General features: G+C 41.3%; 1 protein-coding gene across 1 annotated transcript; it reads left to right on the top strand.

Annotated features, from left to right (window-relative positions):
* Window positions 1–5,997: 5,997 nt before the first annotated feature.
* LOC111948627 (NLR family CARD domain-containing protein 3-like) lies at window positions 5,998–8,728 on the top strand. The gene is made up of 4 exons (XM_023962350.1): window positions 5,998–6,124; window positions 6,286–6,484; window positions 6,624–8,415; window positions 8,509–8,728. The coding sequence occupies exons 2-4, from the start codon at window positions 6,418–6,420 to the stop codon at window positions 8,711–8,713; spliced, it is 2,064 nt and encodes a 687-aa protein (XP_023818118.1). The 5' UTR covers window positions 5,998–6,124; window positions 6,286–6,417; the 3' UTR covers window positions 8,714–8,728.
* Window positions 8,729–23,314: the final 14,586 nt, after the last annotated feature.

The following is a 23,314-nucleotide window of genomic DNA, read 5'->3' as shown; positions in this document are numbered from 1 at the left end:
TTTTTGAAAAAAGCTAATGCTCTTATCCATTTCACAAAGACACACACAGGACATCACACACCAAGAAATAAACTTATTGATAAAAATGATGCCAGGAGTTCAGCTCTAAAAAAATGACAAAAGAGCAAAGAAAAAAGAATGATTCGATTTGTTATTTCTTATTATTAATTTTTCCATTTTTATTTGTATTGTTATGTAACATGTTCATGTTTGTATAGTTTTGACATAATGTACTTTTATGGAGAACAAAATATTATACATCATTTAAGGTTTAACTTGATTTATTCTGGATTAATATTCCTGTCTGTCTTTATTCATGTTTATGTTCAAAACATTAGTTAGAAAAGTTTATTTATTTATTTATTTTTAACTTGTTCTGTCCAACGACTGAGCAAACAGATGAGCGCTGAAGGCCTTTTGTGTTGGACAGATTTTACTATTACAAAACGAGGTTAAGAATCTTCAGATAACCAGGGTGTAAATTTGTATGAACCCCTTTTTATTTTTTATTTGTTACATTTTGTGTTTAAAGTATATATACATATTCTTTTTATTAAAGGGGAGGGAGGGGGAAAGTGTGTGTGTGTGTGGGGGGGGGGGGGGGGGTAGAATAAAAATAAATAAAGAGGGAGGGGGAGAAAGTGAAGGGAAACAAGTGCCTAGTTACTAATTTGAATATGTTAGGATTTTAAGATGTGAAATATTTATGCTAGATCTGCAGAAAGGCAAATATTACATCAACTCTATCACTAAGATAAGCTGAAGGCATCTGTCCATCGATACACTGTGGGTTCGGAGGAGGGATAAAGCAGACAAGGAGCAGTGTGCACGTGCCAAAGTAAATTGAGGATAAGGGTGGGAAGCGGCTTAAATCATTCTGAATTATATGCTGGAACTGTTGGATCCCTTTGTTCCTCCATGAAGTAAAGTGAATCGTGTATTTGTTTAGTAAGATGTCATGGTTTTTAAGAGAAAATCCCCCCAGGCTGTTAGAGATGAGCTGATGTGTAAACTTCTGAAGCACTTGTGATGTGTAACTTTTGAGCTGAAAAAAGGCAAATTAGAAATATCTAAGTTATCACAGGGAGTGTGCTCTTTATCTACCCAAGATTAATCTAACACACCAGGTTTAGGCCACTTTAAGACATAAAATAACCTGTTTGCGGAGTAGTAATCCTGGAAGTTAGGTAGGCCTAGTCCTCCTCTGTCTTTAGATTTTTGAATAATTTTCAGACTGATCCTTGGTGGTTTACCTTCCCAAAGGAATTGGGAAATGAATTAGTTTAATGATTTTAACCATGTGGTAGGAGGTTTGGAAGGAATCATTGAAAGCAGATAGTTAATTTTGGGTAGAATTGTCATTTTTATGGTGGCAACTCTCCCTATTAAGGAAACGGGTACTTTTCGATCTAGTGAGATCAGTCTCAATTGTTTTAAGGAGTTGGGTGTGGCTTAGCTTGAATAGATCAGAAAGCCTGGAGGAAATATTTATACCTAAGTATTTTACGCTGCCTGTTTGCAATTTAATGGATGATGGGTTTAGATAGTTACACTTAATTGACAGAATTGTGCTTTTAGACCCATATGAAGATTATACGTCCATCAAAAAAGTAATACGGCTGCATCAGCAAAAGAGTTTCTGCTTGGAGAAAAAGAACAGACAAAGGAAACGCACGAGTTTCTGTCTCATTTCTATTTTCATTGTGACGCATATATATATATATATATATATATATATATATATATATATATATATATATATATATATATATATATATATATATATATATATATATATATATATATATATATATATAACTTATCCAACTTAAATGAATTACTTCAATTGGTAACAAGAAATTTAGTTAAATTTTTTTCAACCTAATTCGTTACGTCTACCCAACTCAATATATTTTTAACAACTCACATTTACACAATTATTTCACTAAATGTCATATTAATCCAATTCAATTAAAGTTTTTCCATCTTAATTTATTGTACTTCTTGAACTCTCATATGTCTAAGTTTGAACCTGTAGATACTTATTTTTATAACAATAAAATAAATGAAATAAAATGGATTCCCTAAATGAAGACTTCCATCCTTTCCCGTTTGTCTGACTTCAACATTATTCCATTGAGCAGTAGGAGTGCTAAATAAACTCATCATCCTCTCCCGCCCTCTAACTCATGGTGCTGAAAGAATTAAACATAACTGGACAACTAAAGCGGCAAAACACAGTAAAACAGCTAAACAACTAAACACTTTTGGTCAAAAACCCACACTTAAACCCAAATCTGTCCAGACAGGCAAAGGGAATGATATCCCAGAATCCTTTGCGGTGCCGATCTAACAGCAGCACCAAAGTTACACCTACTTAATTGAATTAATTTCAATGAAAGTAAAATAACTTTCTAACAACTTGTTTTTAATCTGACTTAACTAAAGAAATTATTGCATTTTTTAGCTGAAACAAACAAAAACTGTGTTGTTTTCTAGGACATAGTTTCTGCAGAGCAGCAGTTCAGTACTTTTGAGTTGTGGGCGGGACTGTTTGCACAGGATTAACCCTCTGATGGGGGGTATTCCAGGAAGCATGTTTAAAATCCCTGACTTTAAGCCTGAACTCAGGCTGAAATCCGCCTGAACTTGTTTACTCGGGGTATGTGGGTTCCAAAAGACCGGATATGAGTTAGCGTAATTACGCTCAACTTGGTAACCCTGGGTTAATGCATGTACATAAAGACAGGTACAAAAAGACATTCTCAATTATTCGCCGATTTCCGGAGTCACCATGGATACGCATGGTGAAAAAAAAAAGAAAGCGCCTTACTTCAGTGAGATGGAGTCTGAGGGTGTAAACCTTGTGCTATCCTGGGCACTTTAACATTGGGAGTTGGGTCATCTAGACCCACTAGACAGTGCTCTGAACCTTTTTACTTCAATGATTTGTGATCTTCACTGGTGTCCATGGATTACATGAAATCCTCCTCACCTTTATCCACTTTTGTCATGGTAGGGAGAACACGTCAATGTAAGGCGTATATCTTCTTCGCTCAGCATGACAGTTTTGTGTTTGAGCGCCCCCAAGTTATGTTTTACTGTAACTTCAGAAGTTCCAGACACGTGTGCAAAAGCGCCACTCTCATTGGTTGTATAGTTTTTGACGCGGTGCGTCAAACCAAAAAAACGAACCCGAGGCGTTTTTAAAAAAAATGACGCTTTTATGCGTGGCGTTTTCTATGTCGGTGTGCACACTCACATTGGTGCCCTTTGTTTAGTCACGAGGTGACTAAATGATTTATCTTAACTGAAGCAAATAATTAAGTTGGATCAAATTAAAAATGTTTATCTTTACAACATCCATATGTGGTCTTATCACCCTCTCACGGTGGAAAAAGTATTATCTGATCTTCTTCATCCACTAAATCATCTTCAAATGGACACGCCATGCTGCTTCACCTCTCTGTAAACAAACTAAGCTTCAATTAAACCTGCTCCAGACCTGGTTATGTTCAGAGCATGAGTTGCCATGGTAACTTGACCTACCCTGAAACATACCTCCATTTCTGGAAGCGAAAGCTTAGGTTATCAACTTCCTTAGCCTCAAACTTATCGTGGGAGCTAGCATAACCTGCTTTCTGGAATACCCCCTCGGTATCTCAGTTAATGTTTGTTTACACTCTCTGCTAGTTTACAGCCCACACAACCCCAACCTTACATTAAAAACGGGGACCAATATCATATCTATGCAGTCGTACAGTTTAGATCCAAACTGGGTCTTAAAATCTTTTATAAATGTCCTCCACCATGAGAAAAAGGCTACAAGAACATGTTAATGTTTGTAATGTAAATGTTGATCCTTTTCGGCCTGAAACCTAAAGCTTGTTTTAGATTTAGCCCACTGTGCGACCCCCATGTAATACGAGTTAATAAAATTCATGAATTTTTTGTGTAAAATGGCCAAATAAAGGTAGGAAACACAAAAGGATGTCATCTAATTAGTGTGTACATTTTTATTGGGGGGGGGGGGGGTTGTTAAGTTAGTGTAGAACTGGCACTGGTTCTGACTGATATTTATTGTTGGTAATTAGGGCTGCACGATATGAGGAAAACTTGCGATTTGCGATATTAGTGATCAATATTGCGATAACGATAAATTTGCGGTAAATAAACAAATAGAAAAATAAGCAAAAACATTATTCCCATTTCATTGCAACAGTTTAAAAATTATACTCCAAATGACCCTCATCGACATGGGGGACAAACGTCAGGGTGGCTAACTCTGGTCCTCAAGAGCCTCAACCCTGTCTGTTTTCCAATTCTCCCTAGACTGCTCGATAATGATAACCAAAATCAGGTGTGTTCAGTCAATCAGGATGTGAAATCCCTTGAGTCAGCCAATCAACAGCAAGCTGGTTAAGGAGAGCTGGAAAACAGGCAGGGTTGAGGCTCTTCAGGACCAGGGTTAACATAATAGGCCTCCATCTGATTGGTCAACAATGGGAAGGCGTCCATCTGATTGGTCAAAGCATAAAGGGATTTATTTGATTCGTTAAATGCTTCAAGCTGCTAGAAGATTGTTTTAACACATTTTGGGTTTGCGATTTATTGCGATATTCGCCGTCCTTTGCGATATGCATATTGCAGAGCTGGATATTGCGATAACGATAAATTTGCGGTATACTGTGCAGGCCTATTGGTAATTTAAATTTCTGCTTCAGAGATCTGTTGATTAATCTTTTTCCACAGACAGTGTTTAGATAAGATTTGATTGTTGGAGAGAAATCCAAAAAGTAACTTTAGCTCCAAATCCCAGTCAGCCTTTAACCCTTGTGCTATCTTAGGCACTTTAACATTGGGAGTTGGGTCATCTAGACCCACTAGACAGTGCTCTGAACCTTTTTAACCTTCTTCAATGATTTGTGGTCTTCACTGGTGTCCATGGATTACATGAAATCTTTCCACCTTTATCCACCTTTGTCATGGTAGGGAGAACATGTCAATGTAAGGGTGGGTCATCTAAGATAGCACAAGGGTTAAAAAAGTCAGGCATGAAGTCCTTCAGTCTCTGTGTGAATAGAATTCATTCCAACTGAAATTGGTTCTCTGGGATTTTCTACATCATTCCAAATCTGAGGCTCTCTCATCAACCAAAGCCCAAAGTCTGAAGGTCAATGAGGAATTTTCACTGCACTGCAGAAATTCAAAGAGTTTGAAGCATTTCTGACTGAACTGTTAGCTCCTCCCACTTTCTGTAATTTCTGTTCTTCTGCTCCAAAATGGTTTCAAAGACTAAAATCAGAGCAAGTCCAAGTGTCCTCTGGAACTCAGGAACCCTCAGAGAAAGTTGGTGAAGAAAAGCAACAACAGAGAGTTCAGAATCCCAAACAAACAGCAGAGCTTTGATCTGAATCTGAAGAAGATCAGAGAAGATCTGAGAGTCTATGAGAGCAGAGATGTTGGAGAAACTTTAAACAGAAATTAATCTCCTAATATTTTCTGATTTGAACAAATGTTTGGATCAGAAAATAAACAGTTTAGGCGAAGATTTTAAGGAAGGTCTTTCATACAATTAATTTTACAATTAACAGCAGAAAATGTAATATATGCAAAATGGCATAATGGTTGGTTTTCATTTAAATTTTAAAATAAATAGTTTTTCTTTGTATCTCATCAACAAACTCAAATATTGAATTCTTCATTTTCTTCTGGTCTAAATGAGAATCAATGATCCAGTTGACTGTAACTGTGATTCATCTGTGAGTCAGAATGAATGTTGGAATCATTGCTGTTCTGAAAACAACAGCATTCATGATGCATTTATGATCTGAGATGATCCAAATCCAAAAGAACTCATCAAACACTATTATGTAAGAAACTCACTTTTAATAAAACAAATGTTTTCTATCGGGATCCATCAGAGACTCTGATCTGGATCTGAATCAAGCTTTGTCCTCCAGGAGCGACCGGTCAAAGAATCACCCTGTGTTAGTCTCTGTGTTTACAGACAGAATGGATCTGATTGTTGCTGATTCTCCACAGACTGGACCAGCAGAGCTCAGAGACTCCCAGTGGTCCGTCTGTCCAGCAGCATCAAACACAGCTGGACTCCATCTTTCTGGTCTGTACATGAACAACAACTACTTTTCCATCATTCTGTCCACAGTCGTCTCCATGCTGCACTTTGGACACCAGTGGACTGTCAGTGTGTCCAACATGGAGCTGATGTTTGGCTCCATGACTTCACTCTGATTGGCTCATTCATCTGGAATTCTGTTGCAGCTGCTGGAGGACAACATTGTCACTTTTGTCAAGAAGGAGCTGAAGAAGATCCAGAAGCTTCTGAGTCACAGGGAGGATGAGGAGGAGCTGGAGGATGAAGATGAAGAGCAGAGGAGCAGCAGAGAGTCACTGATGAAGATCACAGTGAACTTCCTGAGGAGAATGGAGCATGAGGAGCTGGCTGATGGACTGCAGAGCAGTAAGAGGATTTCTCTGAAGGTTTCAGCTGCTGAGAAATGAAGATTTACTGATGTCTGAACACATGGAACCACAGGGATTCTAACCCTCATCATTCAGGGCTGCAGAGAGTTGATTTACTGTTTGTTGTCTTCGTTCAGGATCTTCTGCTGCAGTTTGTCGGCATGAAGTCCAATCTGGTCTGAAGAAGAAGTTCCAGTGTGTGTTTGAGGGGATCACTAAAGCAGGAAGCCCAACCCTTCTGAATGAGATCTACACAGAGCTCTTCATCACAGAGGGAGGAAGAGGAGAGCTGAATGAAGAACATGAGGTCAGACAGATTGAAGCAGCTTCCAGGAAAGCAGACAGAGCAGAAACAAGCATCAGACAAGAAGAGCTCTTCCAACTCCCAGCTGGAAGACCAGAACCAATCAGAACCGTGATGACTAAGGGAGTGGCTGGCATCGGGAAAACAGTCTTAACACAGAAGTTCACTCTGGACTGGGCTGAAGGCAAAGCCCACCAGAACCTCCACTTCACATTTCCATTCACTTTCAGAGAGCTGAATGTGCTGAAAGTGGAGAAGTTCAGCTTGGTGGAACTTGTTCATCACTTCTTCCCTGAAACCAAACAAGCAGGAATCTGCAGCTTTGAAGACTTCCAGGTCCTCTTCATCTTTGATGGTCTGGATGAGTGTCGACTTCCTCTGGACTTCCACAAGACTCAGATCCTAAAGGACCCTAGAAAGTCCACCTCAGTGGCTGATCTGCTGACAAACCTCATCAGGGGGAACCTGCTTCCCTCTGCTCACCTCTGGATTACCACACGACCTGCAGCAGCCAATCAGATCCCTGCTGAGTGTGTTGACATGGTGACAGAGGTCAGAGGGTTCAATGATCCACAGAAGGAGGAGTACTTCAGGAAGAGGTTCAGAGATGAAGAGCAGGCCAGCAGGATCATCTCCCACATCCAGAGATCCAGAAGCCTCCACATCATGTGCCACATCCCAGTCTTCTGCTGGATCACTGCTACAGTTCTGGAGGATCTGCTGAAGAGCAAAAGAAGAGGAGAGCTGCCCAAGAGCCTGACTGACATGTACATCCACTTCCTGGTGGTTCAGGCCAAAGTCAAGAAGGTCAAGTATGATGGAGGAACTGAGACAGATCCTCACTGGAGTCCAGAGAGCAGGAAGATGATGGAGTCTCTGGGAAAACTGGCTTTTGAGCAGCTGCAGAAAGGAAACCTGATCTTCTATGAATCCGACCTGACAGAGTGTGGCATCGATATCAGAGCAGCCTCAGTGTACTCAGGAGTGTTCACACAGGTCTTTAGAGAGGAGAGAGGCCTGTACCAGGACAAGGTCTTCTGCTTCATCCATCTGAGTGTTCAGGAGTTTCTGGCTGCTCTTCATGTCCATCTGACCTTCATCACCTCTGGACTCAACCTCATGGAGGAAGAACAATCACAGATCTCTCAGCCTAAACTGAGAATTCCAGTCCAGTTCTACCAGAGTGCTGTGGAGAAGGCCTTACAGAGTCCAAACGGACACCTGGACTTGTTCCTCCGCTTCCTCCTGGGTCTTTCATTGCAGACCAATCAGAGTCTCCTACGAGGTCTGCTGACTCAGACAGGTAGTAGCTCACAGACCAATCAGGAAACAGTCCAGTTCATCAAGGAGAAGATCAGTGAGGATCTGTCTGCAGAGAAAAGCATCAACCTGTTCCACTGTCTGAATGAACTGAATGATGGTTCTCTAGTGGAGGAGATCCAACAGTTCCTGAGGTCAGGACGTCTCTCCACAGAGAAACTGTCTCCTGCTCAGTGGTCTGCTCTGGCCTTCATCTTACTGTCATCAGAAGAAGATCTGGAAGAGTTTGACCTGCAGAAATACTCTGCTTCAGAGGAGGCTCTTCGGAGGCTGCTGCCAGTGATCAAAGCCTCCAACAAAGCTCTGTAAGAACTCGGAAAAATCCCCTTCAGTCAACAAATGAATTTGAGTGAAAAACAAAAGTTTCAATAATTTCTGTTTGTTTTTGTTTTCTTCAGATTGAGAGACTGTAATCTATCAGAGAGAAGCTGTGTAGCTCTGTCCTCAGTTCTCAGCTCTCCATCCTCCAAACTCAGAGATCTGGACCTGAGTTTCAACAACCTGCCGGATTTAGGAGTGAAGCTGCTGTCAGCTGGACTAAAGAGTCCACACTGTAAACTGGAGACTCTCAGGTCAGGTTTCATCAGGGCGGGTCCCACCTGACTGAATTTACCAACTTCCTGGACCTCCAGCTGCATCACTGCTCCAGAACACACTTTTCTCTACAATTATAGGTTATGGAACTGCAGTTTGTCAGAGATCAGCTGTGAAGCTCTGGTCTCAGCTCTGAAGAAAAACCCGTCCAATCTGACAGAACTAGACATAAGCGGGAACAAGAACCTGCAGGATTCAGGAGTTCTTCATCTGTGTGGTTTTCTGGAGAGTCCAGACTGCAGACTGCAGACTCTGAGGTGAGCAAAGAAGCTGAACTCCCTGAAGGATGAGAAGAACGTATCAGGTGAAGAACTTTCTGATGTTTCACTGGAAGTTTTTATGTCTACAACCATGTTTGAAACAAACTGAGGATTGGTTTAAATTATCTTCTGAACCAATCAGAAAAAGAAGTAAGAAAAAGTGAAGGACGGTTAAAAGACAATTACCAGGAAGAAGTTGGTTCTTTTTGTTCGCTTTTAAAGCCATTCTGTCACCAGTCGTTTCCACAATGGCACGTTTAGTTGATACTAATGTTGCTTGGATTTGCCTGCGAATGTGATCATCTCCAGGGTTCATTGATAACATCAATAACATCCTGATCATTCACTTTCTGCATCTGTGAACACGCTGAGGAAGAGGAGGGTGGTGTGTTCGTCCACTGAGCAGAAGCAGGAAATACAGAGGAGAAAAAAAATTGCATTTTCTAGTCTAGTGCAAAATATGAGATATAATCATGTGAGATAAGAGCCGTTTTGTTGGCGCCCATATTGAGTATGGCCATGTTCTCAATCTTTCCTCTCACCATCCGAAGCGAGCCATTTTGCAGTTTAACCCAGGGGCTGCGGGCTGGAAACGACTTCAAAGCAAACCCCGTACTTGGTGGACAAACGTCATTGCGGGAGATGTTAAACTTTATGGGGTCGCTATTATCCCATAAGGTTCATGGTGGTCATCTGCCCACCAGCTGTTGTAATTTTTTTCATTTTCAGAATGAAGCTGCATTTTTTTACTCAAAATTGAAATGAAAAAGCAAAATGCTTTTTCATTCTCTTCTTCAACACTGCTTATTCAGTCACTTAATTAAAATGGTATTTGACATTTCATTTTCAAAAGGTTCTCTGGTAAATGTGTAGCAAAATTCATTTAGAAATGTCTCATTGACAATTAAAATGGATTAACAAAAATGCTTTTTAATTTTCTAAATGAAGCGGCATTTGTTGACTCAAAATAAAAATGAAAAAGCAATCCTTCAAAATGCTTTTTCCTTTTCTAATTCAACACCGCGTTATCTGTCTAATTAAAATGAAAATAAGAAAGCATTTCTGGTTTTGACTTTTATTTTTAATTATACTCCACCATCACTTCCATATTGTGGCTATACTACAAGGTGAAAACTGGAGTCCAGTCCCCAGATGAAGATGTCCAGCTGTGCAGTATCAGTCATGTCAGTACTGGGATAATAATAATAATGAATTTTATTTATATGGCGCCTTTCTAGACACCCAAGGTCGCCTTACGGATAGAAACAATAAAATACAGTTAAAAGAAAGACACATTAGTTAAAAACATACAAAACAATGGAATCATAAAATTAACTAGGGTGGGTATGCTTTTCTGAAGAGGTGGGTTTTCAGATTTTTAGCAAACTGTGTGAGTGAATTCATGTTCCGCAGACCTGGGGGCAGTGAGTTCCAGAGCTGGGGGGCAGAGCGGCTGAATGCTCTGCCCCCCATAGTGACGAGCCGAGCGGTGGGTGTAGCAAGCTGGAGTGAAGAGGCAGACCTAAGGGAGCGGGTGGGAATGGCAACATGGATAAGGTCAGACAGATAGGGGGGGGCGAGGTTATGGAGGGCTTTGAAGGTCAAGATAAGGATTTTATAATGAATCCGGAATGGCACTGGTAGCCAGTGAAGTTTTTGTAGAACAGGTGTGATATGCATAGTTGAGGGGGTTTGTGTTATGATCCGGGCAGCAGAATTTTGTAGCAGTTGTAGTTTGTGAATGGTTTTGTAAGGGAGTCCGGATAAGAGGGAGTTGCAGTAGTCCAGACGAGAGGTGATGAGACTGTGGACTAGAATGGCCGTGGAGTGAGGACTGAGAGAGGGGCGGAGACGGCGGATGTTTCGGAGGTGGAAATAGGCCGTCCGGGTGATGCTATTTATGTGGGCAGTAAAGGAGAGAGTGCTGTCAAGGATGACACCCAGACTCTTAACTTGTGGGGAGGGAAGGATGGAGCAGTTATCGAAGGAAATGGAGAAGTTAGGGAGTTTATTTAGGGTGGTCTTTGTTCCTACGATGAGGAGTTCAGTTTTGTTACTATTTAATTTAAGGAAGTTTGCAGTGAACCAGGATTTTATTTCAAGAAGGCATTTGGAGAGGGAGGCAGGTGGAAGAGTGGAGTCAGGCTTGGAGGAGAGGTAGAGCTGGGTGTCATCTGCATAACAGTGAAAGTGGATGTTGTGTTTACGGAAAATATAACCAAGGGGAAGAAGGTAAATGATGAATAGCAGGGGCCCTAGGACAGAACCTTGGGGCACACCTGTGGTAACTGGAACTGTGGGAGAGGTGAATGACTTTAATTGTATGAATTGCGTGCGGCCTGAAAGGTAGGACTGGAACCAGCTGAGGGGTAGGTCAGTGATGCCAATGGTTGAAAGTCTTTCCAGAAGGATGGGGTGTGAGATTGTATCAAAAGCAGCAGTCAGATCAAGTAGAAGGAGGATGGAGGCTAAACCAGAGTCAGCGGCGAGTAGAAGGTCATTAGTAATTTTAAGGAGGGCTGTTTCTGTACTGTGAAATTGACGGAAGCCAGACTGGAGTTGTTCATATAAATTATTGGAAGAGAGGTGGGTTTGAAGTTGAGAGGTGACAGTTTTTTCAAGGATTTTTGCAATGAGTGGAGCATTAGAGATTGGGCGGTAGTTATTGAGATTGGTGGGATCAGAACCTGTTTTTTTCAGTATGGGGGTGACAGCTGCGGTTTTGAGAACAGGAGGAACAGTTCCAGTCTTAAGGGAGGCGTGAATGATGCTAGTAATGAGGGGCGATAAAGAGGGGAGAGTAGCCTTGACCAAAGCAGTGGGAATTGGGTCAAGTTGGCAGGAGGTGGTTTTGGATTTTTTAATGAGTTCGGTGATTTGCTCAACTGATGGAAGATTAAATGATGAGAATGGCTGATGTGGGGAGAGAAGAGCTGGTGCCGTTACATTTTGACTTGAGTTGGATTGAAGTTGCTGGTGAATGTCATGGATTTTTGAAGAGAAATAAGACGCTAGGGTGTTACAGAAATCAGAGGAGTACAAATGAGGAGGAAGTGAATTTTGGCAGCTGGTTGTACGTGAGAGGATAGAAAATAGGACCTTTGAGTTGCCATTAGCGGAATTTATCAAACCAGAGAAATATTCTGTTTTGGTCTTGGAGATGGAGTCTTTGTATTGGATGATATGGTTATAATACATGTCTTTATGAATAGTGAGCCCAGTTTTCTTGTAGAGTCGTTCTAGTTGGCGACCTTTAGCTTTGAGTTGTCTGAGGATTGGAGTAAACCAGGGTGCAGAGACGTTGAATGAGATGGACCTTGTTTTGAGCGGGGCGAGAATGTCTAGAAAATGATGGAGGTTATAATTGTAGTGGGAGATAAGTTCCTCGGGAGGGGAGGCACTATCAGGACTGGGCATGTTATGGATGAGTGAGGATAAATTGTCCAGGTTAATGTCCGTAATTTTACGAAAGCTAATGATGATAAAAAGGAATTTTGGGAGCAGCAGAATCAGCTGAATTCCTTAGATCAGGGGTCATCAAACTTTTTTACACTGAGAGCTTCTTCATGGGTACTGAGTCATAAGAAGGGCTACCAGTTTGAATAAAAAAATTGCTCAGTTTGCCTTTATTTATTTATTAATGATGATTAATGATACTTATAAATGTGAAAAGATTCGTATTTAATGATTTCCTCCAATAATTATCAACAACGACATCAAGGCTGGAAACAGATATCAACATTCAACTTTTTATTAATCTCATTATGGTTAAATTTTCAGATGATCCCTTACATCACTACATTTCATAGGAAAAATGTCCCATTTTCACTATGTTCCACCATGTTCATCAATTATGTAATGTTAAAGAAAAATCAACTTACATATTTTTAAACCTTGTCACATTTTGAACTAATGACCAAATCTGCAGCGTTGAACACAATTCTAACTGCTACATGTCGTGATTGAAAACATTTCTTCAGTATTTTAATTCAACGGCTTATGGGCCGAACAGCAGTTTGGAGTACCCAGCCTTGATTGGTAGGAATGGCCTCCCTGAGCTGAACCCGAGTGGTATTTTGTTATTGGACTTCTGTGATCGTCATAGTTTGTCCACAACAAACACCATGTCGAGCAAAAGGGTGTCCATCAATCCACGTGGCTTCAGGACACCGTAGATCGACTTTGTAGTTGTTTCAAGCGACTTTCTGCCTTGTGTCTTGGACACTCGGGTAAAGAGAGGGGCAGAGCTGTCCACTGATCACTACCTGGTGGTGAGTTGGATTCGCTGGCTGGGAAGGAAGCCTCAGGAGGGGAAAGCAGTTCTCTACAGGCACCATTTTCAGTGCAGGTGGGGAGCTGTTGACTTCGACTGGGGATATTGTCGGGCGGTGGAAGGTAAACTTCCTGAGTCAACAAATGCAGCTTCATTCTGAAAATGAAAAAGTATTTCTGGTTTTGACTTTTATTTTTAATCATGCTCCACAATCACTTCCATATTGTGGCTATGCTACAATGTGAAACTTGAGGATCTCCTCAATCCCACTGACACGCCTTCTTTTGAGGAAGCACAGAATGAGGACTTTGTGGTGAGGCTGTCTTAGACGTAAAATCTTAAGCCCGAGCCCGAGACAGAACCCGACAGCATCCCTGTGGTATCCTGTGGAGGGTGCTCTGGGAATATGAAGTCCAGGGAGCCTTACTTAGGGCTGTCTGGTCTCTGTATGACCAGAGCAAGAGCTCGGTTCGCATAGCCGGCAGTTAGTCAGACTTTTATTTTTAGGTGCATATTAGACTCCGGCAGGGCTGCCCTTTGTCTTCGGTTCTGTTCATAGTTTTTTTTGTCAGAATTTCTAGGCGCAGCCAGGGGCCGGAGGGGGTCTGGTTTGGGGACCACAGGTTTTCCTCTCTGCTCTTTGAAGACGATGTTGTCCTGTTGGCTTCATCGAGCTTGGATCTCCAGCGTGCATTGGGGTGGTTTGTGGCTGAGTGTTAAGTGGCTGGGCTGAGGGTCAGCACCGCTAAATCTGAGGCAATGGTTCTCGCCCGAGGAAATGTAGTTTGCCTTCTCTCTGTGGGTGGAGTGTCCTTACCCCAGGTGGAGGAGTTTAAATACCTTGGGGGCTTGTTCACGAGTGAGGGAAGATCGGAGCGTGAGATTGACAGGTGGATTGGGGCATTGTCCGTAGTTATGCGGTTGCTGTAGAGAGCTGAGCCAAAAAGAAAAGCTCTCAATTTTTGGGAAGACCCAGGACACGCTGGAGAGACCACGTTTCTTGGCTGTCCTGGGAACGCTTTGGGGTACCCCCAGAGGAGCTGGAGGAAGTGGCCGGGGTTGAGGAAGCCTGGGTATCTTTGCTTAGACTGCTCCCCTTGGTATCTTTTCTGCTCCTGCTGCTCTTTCTGCTGCTGTGCTGCATCACTGACTGACAGACCAGGACAAGAAGACACTCCTTCATCTCTGTCTCTCTAAAGCTGAGTCTGATGTTCCTCCTGGAGGAGCAGAGAGGAGCAGCAGCAGCAGCTGGTCTGCAGAGATGTTGTGACTGGACGGTGTTCCTGGGAGGTGGAGAGCAGAGTGATGGAGGAATCAGAGGAAGTGGAGATGAGTGTCAGAGCTGCAGCAGGAACTGATCTGAGATCAGCTCCACTGTCTCTCTCACATCCCTCTTCAGGGAGGAGGGAGAAAATGTGTAACAAAAAGAACATTAAGATAACAGGGCCACAGATAAAGAGATAAACAGATAAAGTTGGCCACACAGTTATTTATTCGATGACACATAAATAAATGAAAGGGAACTAAAGGAAAATAACCAACAAGACACTTAAATTCTCGGGCTTTATAGTTATGACAGAAAGGCAAAACTCAAGATTACTCCAGATGGAAACAAAATACCACAATAGTAAATGTAACAAAAGGACAATAGCAGAATAAAACCTAGGGGGAAACTAGAGAATTTCTCAAGCTAAGGCTAGGCAGACAGCAGGGGCAGGCTGGAAAACTAAGAGCTTTTAAATCTTCCCTCCAAGCCAGGCGACCGGTAGCACCATCAATCAGCTCTGCTAAGAGGGGAGGGTTAGCAGTTGTGCAAGAGCAGACTTCTGCAGGCACTGGAACTTAAACACATACACATCAGAATCAGAATCAGAATCTTTTATTGTCATTCTGCAGTGCACAATGAAATTTTTTCCAGCAACTCTCGTCCAACAATATAAAAAGGTAGAATAAAATAAAATAAGAATAAGGAGCTATATAAGGCATAAATACTTAAATACTGTACAGTAGAGTGGGGTGAATATTGCACATGAGTGGGTATTCCACATTAGAATGGGTATTGCACATACAGCATGAATATTGCATACATGGTTTAAAATACAGTCAGGGCATTGTCAGCTGTGTGCTGACAGGGGTTAGTGGGTTATGTTAAGTCTGGGGGGAGGGGGCAGTTTCGTTGACCCAGTTGTGTGATGTGTGTGGGGGGGGGGTGGATGGACCTCACTGCTCTTGGGAAGAAGCTGTTCCTCAGTCTGTTTGTGTGAGTTCTGATGCTCCTGTATCTCTTCCCAGAGGGAAGAGGTACAAACAGGTTATGTCCTGGGTGGGTGGGGTCTGCAGCAATACGACCAGCCTTCCGTTGGACCCGGCTGTCGTACACTGAGTTGAGTTGTGGGAGGGGTCCTCCCACAATCTCCTGTGCGGTTTTCACCACCCGGGCCAAGTCCTTCCTGTCTTGAGCGGTGCAGCTCCCGTACCACACCGTAGCACTCAGACAGAGGATGCTCTCAATGGTTGCCCTGTAGAAGTTCCCCAGAAGTTGAGATGAAAGTCCAGTCCTTTTAAGCTTCCTGAGAAAGAAGAGTCTCTGCTGAGCCTTCTTCACCAGGTGGGATGTGTGCAGCGACCAGGTGAGGTCAGATGTGATGTGGATCCCCAGGAACTTGATGTGGTCCACTCGCTCCACCTCCTCCCCGTTAATGAGGATCGTAACAGTCTCTCTCTCTCTCTCTCTCTCTCTCTCTCTCTCTCTCTCTCTCTATCTATCTATCTATCTATCTATCTATCTATCTATCTATCTATCTATCTATCTATCTATCTATCTATCTATCTATCTATCTATCTATCTCTCTATCTCTCTATCTCTCTATCTCTCTATCTCTCTATCTATCTCTCTATCTCTCTATCTCTCTATCTCTCTATCTCTCTATCTCTCTATCTCTCTCTCTCTATCTCTATCTCTATCTCTCTCTATCTCTATCTCTATCTCTATCTCTCTCTCTCTCTCTCTATCTCTCTCTCTATCTCTCTCTCTATCTCTCTCTATCTCTCTCTCTAAATAAAACAACTCAACAAGGGGGGTATTATCTAAATTCACTTCTTTTAAAAACTATTTGACTTTAATTGAGAATTTTTTTTTCCATGAATCTTATGTTTGTTGCTGTATGCATATTAAAAAAGTCTATAATTACCATATTTATACGAATGATGCCAGCTTTTGTGAAAGCTTGAAGAACAGTGCAAGCAGACACATTAGCCTAAGCTTGTACAATCCTTTCACAAAGTCTGGTGTAACTCGCCCGGCTGGAAACTTCTCTTTAGGTAGAGTCTTCCTCTTGAAAATCACCATATGTGACAATTTCTGTCCATTAACATGGCAGCCAAGCACAATACTAAAAGCCGCCTTTCCGTGACTTGTTGTGCAATTCGCTACCGTGCTGCTCCCCTTCTTCTCGACATTGTGACTCATCGGGATGTCAAAAGTTGGTGAGGCCTCGTCCATGTTGGCGATGTGGCTGGGCTGGAGGTGTTTGGGATCTGTTTACTGCAGTAGGAGTGGAAGACCGCTTTTCCTTGTACTCCACTGGAATTCGCTGTGACTTAGTCCAGAGTGCCACCGTTTCATAAAGTTAAAGCGGAGCTTCCTCTGCAAGCTTTACTGTCCTCAGTCGAATGGTGACTGCAGGGAAGCTTCTCCAAGCTGTTCTCTGATCATTAATCCATCGCTTGAGTCTGCTTTTTTCTGTTGAAACTCAGATGCGTCCTCCTGACTCGTCGATGTTCATTTTCCAGTGTCCTCCACTAGCGAAGCATGGATTAATCAATCTTAAATTCTCTCGTAGCTGCTCCCATATTCCTCCACGTAGCTGATTGCTTGCAGTTTAAAGTATGCTTCATAATCGTGTTTCTTTGCAGGTGGCATTTGCAGGGTTGAAAAAGCAATGTTGTTCCGTTGTTCACGTCCACACTTCTCTCCGTACCGTTCTCATGCTGTCCTCTCCTACGTCCTCCTAACCGAAGTCCCACACTAACACATTAGGTGCACTCCACCATCGGGCGCTCCGTACATTTTGGGGAAAATTTAAGGCTTTTAAGTGCTCCTTATGATTGTGATTATTTGGTAAGAGTAATTACAGTCAAGATATGGCATTGTTTTCTAAGATCTTTGTTAGTTTTCTTTTATTTTCTAATCAATGGTTTACTTGAAATCTGATATGGGTGTGATGTATCTGTTCTTTGTCATTTTTATTTCAGTATTTAAATATTTTGTTGCTTGAAATAAATCAATTAACTCAAATTATTTTTCTGTTTTGTTTCTAACCAATCAACAAACCGCAGCACACTTCTGTATTAGATTGTTACACCCCTGTCTAGGGGCTTGTAAAAGGATGATACATAAAGGTTAAAAGGATCAAGTTACAGACCACAACGACTCAAGAACTCTCACAACAAAGCCGGGCTGAAAATAAGCTGGGAATTTATTTACAGAAAACTCAAAATTACACAAAACTACAAAAATACAAGGACCAAAGCCTCTAACAATAACACAGAAAGTAACGCTCTGCTGCTGCCAGCTGGAGGGGGGCTTTCAACAGATGATGTGTGAAGGAAAGACACAACCTCTGACTGCAGCGCAAAACAAAAGAAAACCGTTACAGAAAATCACTCTAAAAGTAAAAATAAAACATAATTTCGGCCACAGCTGTAACACCCCCCAACCTAGGAATAAAAACTTCTGCCCCAAGAATCCCTCACTTGGGTTGAGTGGATGCTGTGCAAAAGAGCCTCCGCCACCAAATTTATCACCTCCCTTTTTGTGTTTCATATCAAAATCGAAATCCTGAACCATCAGTGACCATCTCATTAGTCTCTGGTTTGAGTTTTGCATCCTATTCAAAAAACTAGAGAGTTGTGGTCAGTGTAAACTGTAACCGGATGGAAACTTGAACCAATGTGAACTTCATAGTGCTGGAGTGCCAGCAAGAGAGAAAGAGTTTCTTTCTCAATTGTACTGTACCGTGTTTGATAAATGTTAAACTGAGCAGAACTGCCTCAGCTCCACAATCACAAGCATTTGCTTCTAACTTGAAGGGATGCTTAAAGTCAGGAGCAGCCAGGACAGGGGCACTGCAAAGAAGAGCTTTGGCAGAGTTAATTGTATTCTGGCATTCAGGTGACCAAACAAAAGGTTTACGGACACTAGTTTGGCTTGTTAAGCAAACCACAACATCAACAAAATTACGGCAGAAACCTTGGTAGTGCCCCGCCATTCCTGAGTAACGTCAGAGTTCCTTGTGGTTTGGAGGGGCTGGAAAATTGAGGATGGCCTGTACTTTTGTAATCAGAGGAAAAATTTAGGCCCTGACCTTAACATTAACCCTACTTTTTTCCCCAGGTAGGTTACAGTAGCCTTACCAAAATCAGTTCAAGGCAAGTCAAGCTCTACTTAGCCGCTCATAAACATCAGTTAACTGTTTTAGATGTTCTTTCCAGGTTTTAACATAGACAACAATGTCATCAATAAACTACAGTTTTGTACTTTTGAAAAAATTTTGTGCATGAGACGTTAAAATGTGGCAGGTGCATTTGCAAGACCAAATGGCATTACAGTGTACTGCAAAAAAATGATCAGGTGTAATGAAAGATGAGATTTTGGATGCATGAGGGGTCAATAGAACTTGCCAAAAGCCTTCACTAACAAATCCCTCCTTTATCTTCAGCCTTCACCCTCATACTGGGAATTCTATTGGAGTAGATACCAAACCACTTATGTGGATCAGTGAAACCCTTGACCCTTGAGGGGAGGAGCTAAGAGGTGAACAACAACAACAACCTGCGAGAAAAAATTAAAAAGAAATCTTTCAGTCTGATGTAAACACTCTCAGAGCTGGAAAAGCAAAAAGGCTTCAAATAAAAACAGCTATGATTGACCTTTTTTTATTTAAACTAGATGATATATGATAATTAACTAGTTATTGAGACGGAAAATACAACAAAAAAATTAAGTGTTTATTGTGTCTTAACGTGAAATAATCTCTTATTTTTTTTTTATCTTTTCCAAACTGTTTTTTATTGAACAAGTTTTTGAAGAAGACACAGAAACTAGAAACAGCTTTAAAATCTTTGCAAAATATCAGTGAAAGATGTTTCCATTCCAAAGATCTTACATTTTTTTCACTTTTCTTTTATTATGTAACATTTGCTAATCAAATTTGACTGAAATCGAGGAAACTTCTTATTGCTTGTCTTTGTTGTTGACCACAGTTTAATGTTTATTTATACTCATAATTATTCTCTTTAGCAACAGTTATTTTAGTCTTTGTGCTTTTAAATGTTATCTATTCAATTTTTCACTAAAGACGTGTCTTTATCAATTACTGTGGTTTATGAATACAATAAACAAACGTGGTCAGGTTTATTTATATCTGGGGCGTTTTGTAGTTTTGTTTTTTTCAGCTTTATCGAACATAGCATTAACATACAAAATCCAACATCAAGGAATCAGATCATCAGCAGTAGTAATCAATGCCATCATTCCAAGCTTATTAAATCACCTCAAGTGGGGCGTTTTGTAGTCAAATCTGGACATTGGAAAGAGACACGATGTGATGACGTCACAGCAGCAGTCATCAAAGTTTACCCAGAACTGCATTTTCTTCCGCTTAAAATGTATTTTATTTATTATCTACTGAATTAAAAATGTTTTTTATTGAAGCATTTGAACCATGTTGAGATCCATTTACGCATTTTATGCGTTTCTTTTAAATTACGTTTCTGCACGTGACCCGGAAGTAAACAGCACGAGGCGCTAGCAGCTTTAGCTTGTTAGCAGGCTAGCAGCGTTAGCTTGTTAGCAGGCTAGCAGCGTTAGCTTGTTAGCAGGCTAGCAGCGTTAGCTTGTGTTGAGAGGACGTTGGTGTTTTGTTGGGACGTTCGTGAGGTTTTTGGACAGAAAGGACGATACGTGGTTCGTGTGGGAACTCTCAGCATTTTCCAAAGTGTCGTAAATGAGTGAAGAAGTGTTGAACGGAAAGACAACGTGGATTGCTGTGATTGTGAGACTAGCAGATGATCGATCGGAGCTGCAGTGAAGAGGACGGCGGTGTCTGTGGGAGTTGGAGCTGAAGATCGGAGCAGGAACCATGTCTTCCCTTCAGTCTCTGAGAGAGTTGATCAGCGAGCGACTAGCTGCTGCTGCTGAAGAAATCTGCAGACTCTGTGAAGGAACCATCGTCCAGTACGAGCAGGAGCTCTGTCGTCAGCGCAGACTGCTGGATGTCATCTGGAAACCACAGCTGCAGCTACACAACATAGGTATGTTCACTTCTACAAAACAAAGGAGAGAAACCCTTTGAGATTCATGCTTTTCTTTTTGGTGATCTGCTTGTCTTAAGTGTCACTGTAGACCACCAACCCCCTCCTGCTTTATTGAAGATGTTAATCAAATTTTTTTTTTATCATCACTTCACATCAGGTAAAATAGGATTTCAATCATTGGTGATTTGATTGACATGTTGTCAACATTGATGACGTCATGACTGAGTTTTTCATTCTTCTGAGCAGCACAGACAGATTTCAAAAATGTCCCACAGCTGCTCACAACAGAGGACACACTCTGGACTTGGTCATTACCTACAGCCTGTCTGCTGGAGGGTCCAGTGTGTCCAGTCGTATACAGTTGTGGACATCCGGTGTCTTCAAGTCCCTACTGAGCACCTTAAGTGCAGATGACAGTAACATGTGTCCCACATGATCCCATGAGTTTTCATTGACGTGTCCTTATCAGACACTACTGTGTGTTTGTTTCTGTTACCAGAGGAATCAGCACTTTCATTCTGTAGATATCAGAATGATATAATATTTGAATAACTTATAAATTTACCCTGTGTGAATCATATAACATTGAATTTTAATAAAATATCGACACATTTAATGACACTTTTGATTATTTATTTAGGATTTGAAATAAAAATTGACACATTTATTTAATAATTTAATGGCATATGTATTTATTTCAGTTAGTCTCTTCCAGTCCTCCAGACTCCTCAAGCATTTTTCCCAATGATCACTGAGTTTTTTTGGTGCTTGACAAAACCCAAAAGTCCTGAAAATGTATTAACAGCTCCTTGTTGTGTTTGGTTCCTGCAGTTCTTCCCCAGCATTGGATGACTCAAGAGGAGGATCTCTGCAACCAGCAGAGGAACTTCAGAGTGGAACCGGAGGAACCAGAACCTCCACAAACTGAAGAGGAACTAAAGGAACCAGAACGTCAGCAGATTGAAAAGGAGCAAGAAGAGCTTTGCATCAGTCAGGATGAAGATCAGCTTGATCAGAAGCAGGAGACTGATACCATGATGGAGATTCCTACTAATGAGGAAGATGAGAACAGAGAAAGAGATCTACACAATCAGCAGAGCTTTAATGTAACTGATAGTCAGGATGAAGAAGGAAACCAACATGAAGAATCAACATCAACTACAGATGAAGATTCAGACCCACAGAACAGAGAACAGAGGAAGAGAAGAGACAGAAGTCATGTCCAAAGTGTGGACAGCTCTCACATGTCAGCAGGTCAGTGTGACTCTGATTTTCATTTCCACACTATCGGTATGTTCACTTCAACAACGGTTCGAGAAAATTGTTATCAATATAAAATAGCACAATCTTTTCTGTTGTCTGTGGTTCCAAGTTCTCTGTATTTCAGTTCTTTTTACCAGATTTCTCTGTCAAACCCAAAATACATCTAAATCTCCCTGATGTCTCCATGTCTCCAATTCCAGACATTCAGACAGATTCTATTTCCAAAACTACATTTCAAGCTAAAACCCAAAGACAGGGTCCTGCTCATGGATGTGCAGACAGAAAATATTCAAACCTGAACACATCAGTGAAAAACTGCTTAGTGTGAAAAACTGCTTAGTGTCAGAATTGTTAGAACAGCTTCATCTTCATCAAACTGCTCCTCATTGGTGGGTGGAAACACAACAGGGAGGTTTTTCTGTGTCCAGTCCAGCTCCATGAATGTTCAGGCTGTTTAATGTCAGTGATTTCAGTTTAGAAAAACTGCATCTCTGCTGAGATTTGCTTCACTTCCATAAGAACCTCAGCAGCATCAGGATCATTTTGTTGATGATTTGTCTGTGGAATGACATTTCATGCTCATAGCTTCAGTGGAGATCAAGAGTCTGTAACCTTCAATACTAAAAGAACCATTTGGTCCAGTTTCTTCCAGACCAAAACCCAACAAGAGCCACAAGGTTCCACTTCACTGTTTAGCAAAACACTTTTATTTCAGTTTTCCTGGCTTTCAAGTCAATCACTTATAAAATGTACCTTTGAAATTTTAACACAAAAATAATTATGACAGTGTTATTAGAGCGTCATTCAATTATTTATTGACAGTCGACTGTATGACGTCATGCCAGTAAACAGTAAAAACAAAAAAGATGAATCCCCCCTCCCTATGTGTCCAAAGGCTCTACCTCTAACGGAGGTTTTACAAATTTTGGGAACCACAAGCAGTCCTGCATTTTGTGAGCAAAATGTTCTGTTTGGGTGGTAAGGGACTATGAGGTCCTTAATATAGGATGGGGCCATACCATGTAAGGCCATATAGGTTAACAGGAGGATTTTGAAGTTAATTCTAGAATCAACAGGGAGCCAGTGAAGTGAAAATAACACAGGAGTGATGTGATCTCTTCTGCTAGTTCCTGCTAACAATCTAGCTGCTGCGTTCTGAACAAGCTGGAGACTTCTTAAGGAACTCTTAGGACACGCTGCTAACAAAGAGTTACAGTAATCATATCTGGATGTGACAATGCATGGAGGAGTTTTTAGCATCACTCTTAGAAAGTATATTTCTGATCTTAGTATATTGCGTAGGTGAAAAAAATGCAGTTTTACAAGCCTGTGATATGTGAGCCTTAAATGATAAATCCTGGTCAAATAAAACCCCAAGGTCTTATTTGACCTACTGTGGAGTTGGAGGCTATACTCATGCCATCCAGGGAGACTATCTGATCAGACAGAGCATCTCCTAAGTTTTTAGGACCTAGTATAATGACCTCTGTTTTTGTG

The sequence above is a fragment of the Oryzias latipes genome, chromosome 2 (genome assembly GCF_002234675.1).
Source record: "Oryzias latipes chromosome 2, ASM223467v1".
Taxonomy (NCBI): Eukaryota; Metazoa; Chordata; class Actinopteri; order Beloniformes; family Adrianichthyidae; genus Oryzias; species Oryzias latipes.
Note: the sequence above shows the minus strand (reverse complement) of the source record. Positions and strands in the feature narration are given on the sequence as shown.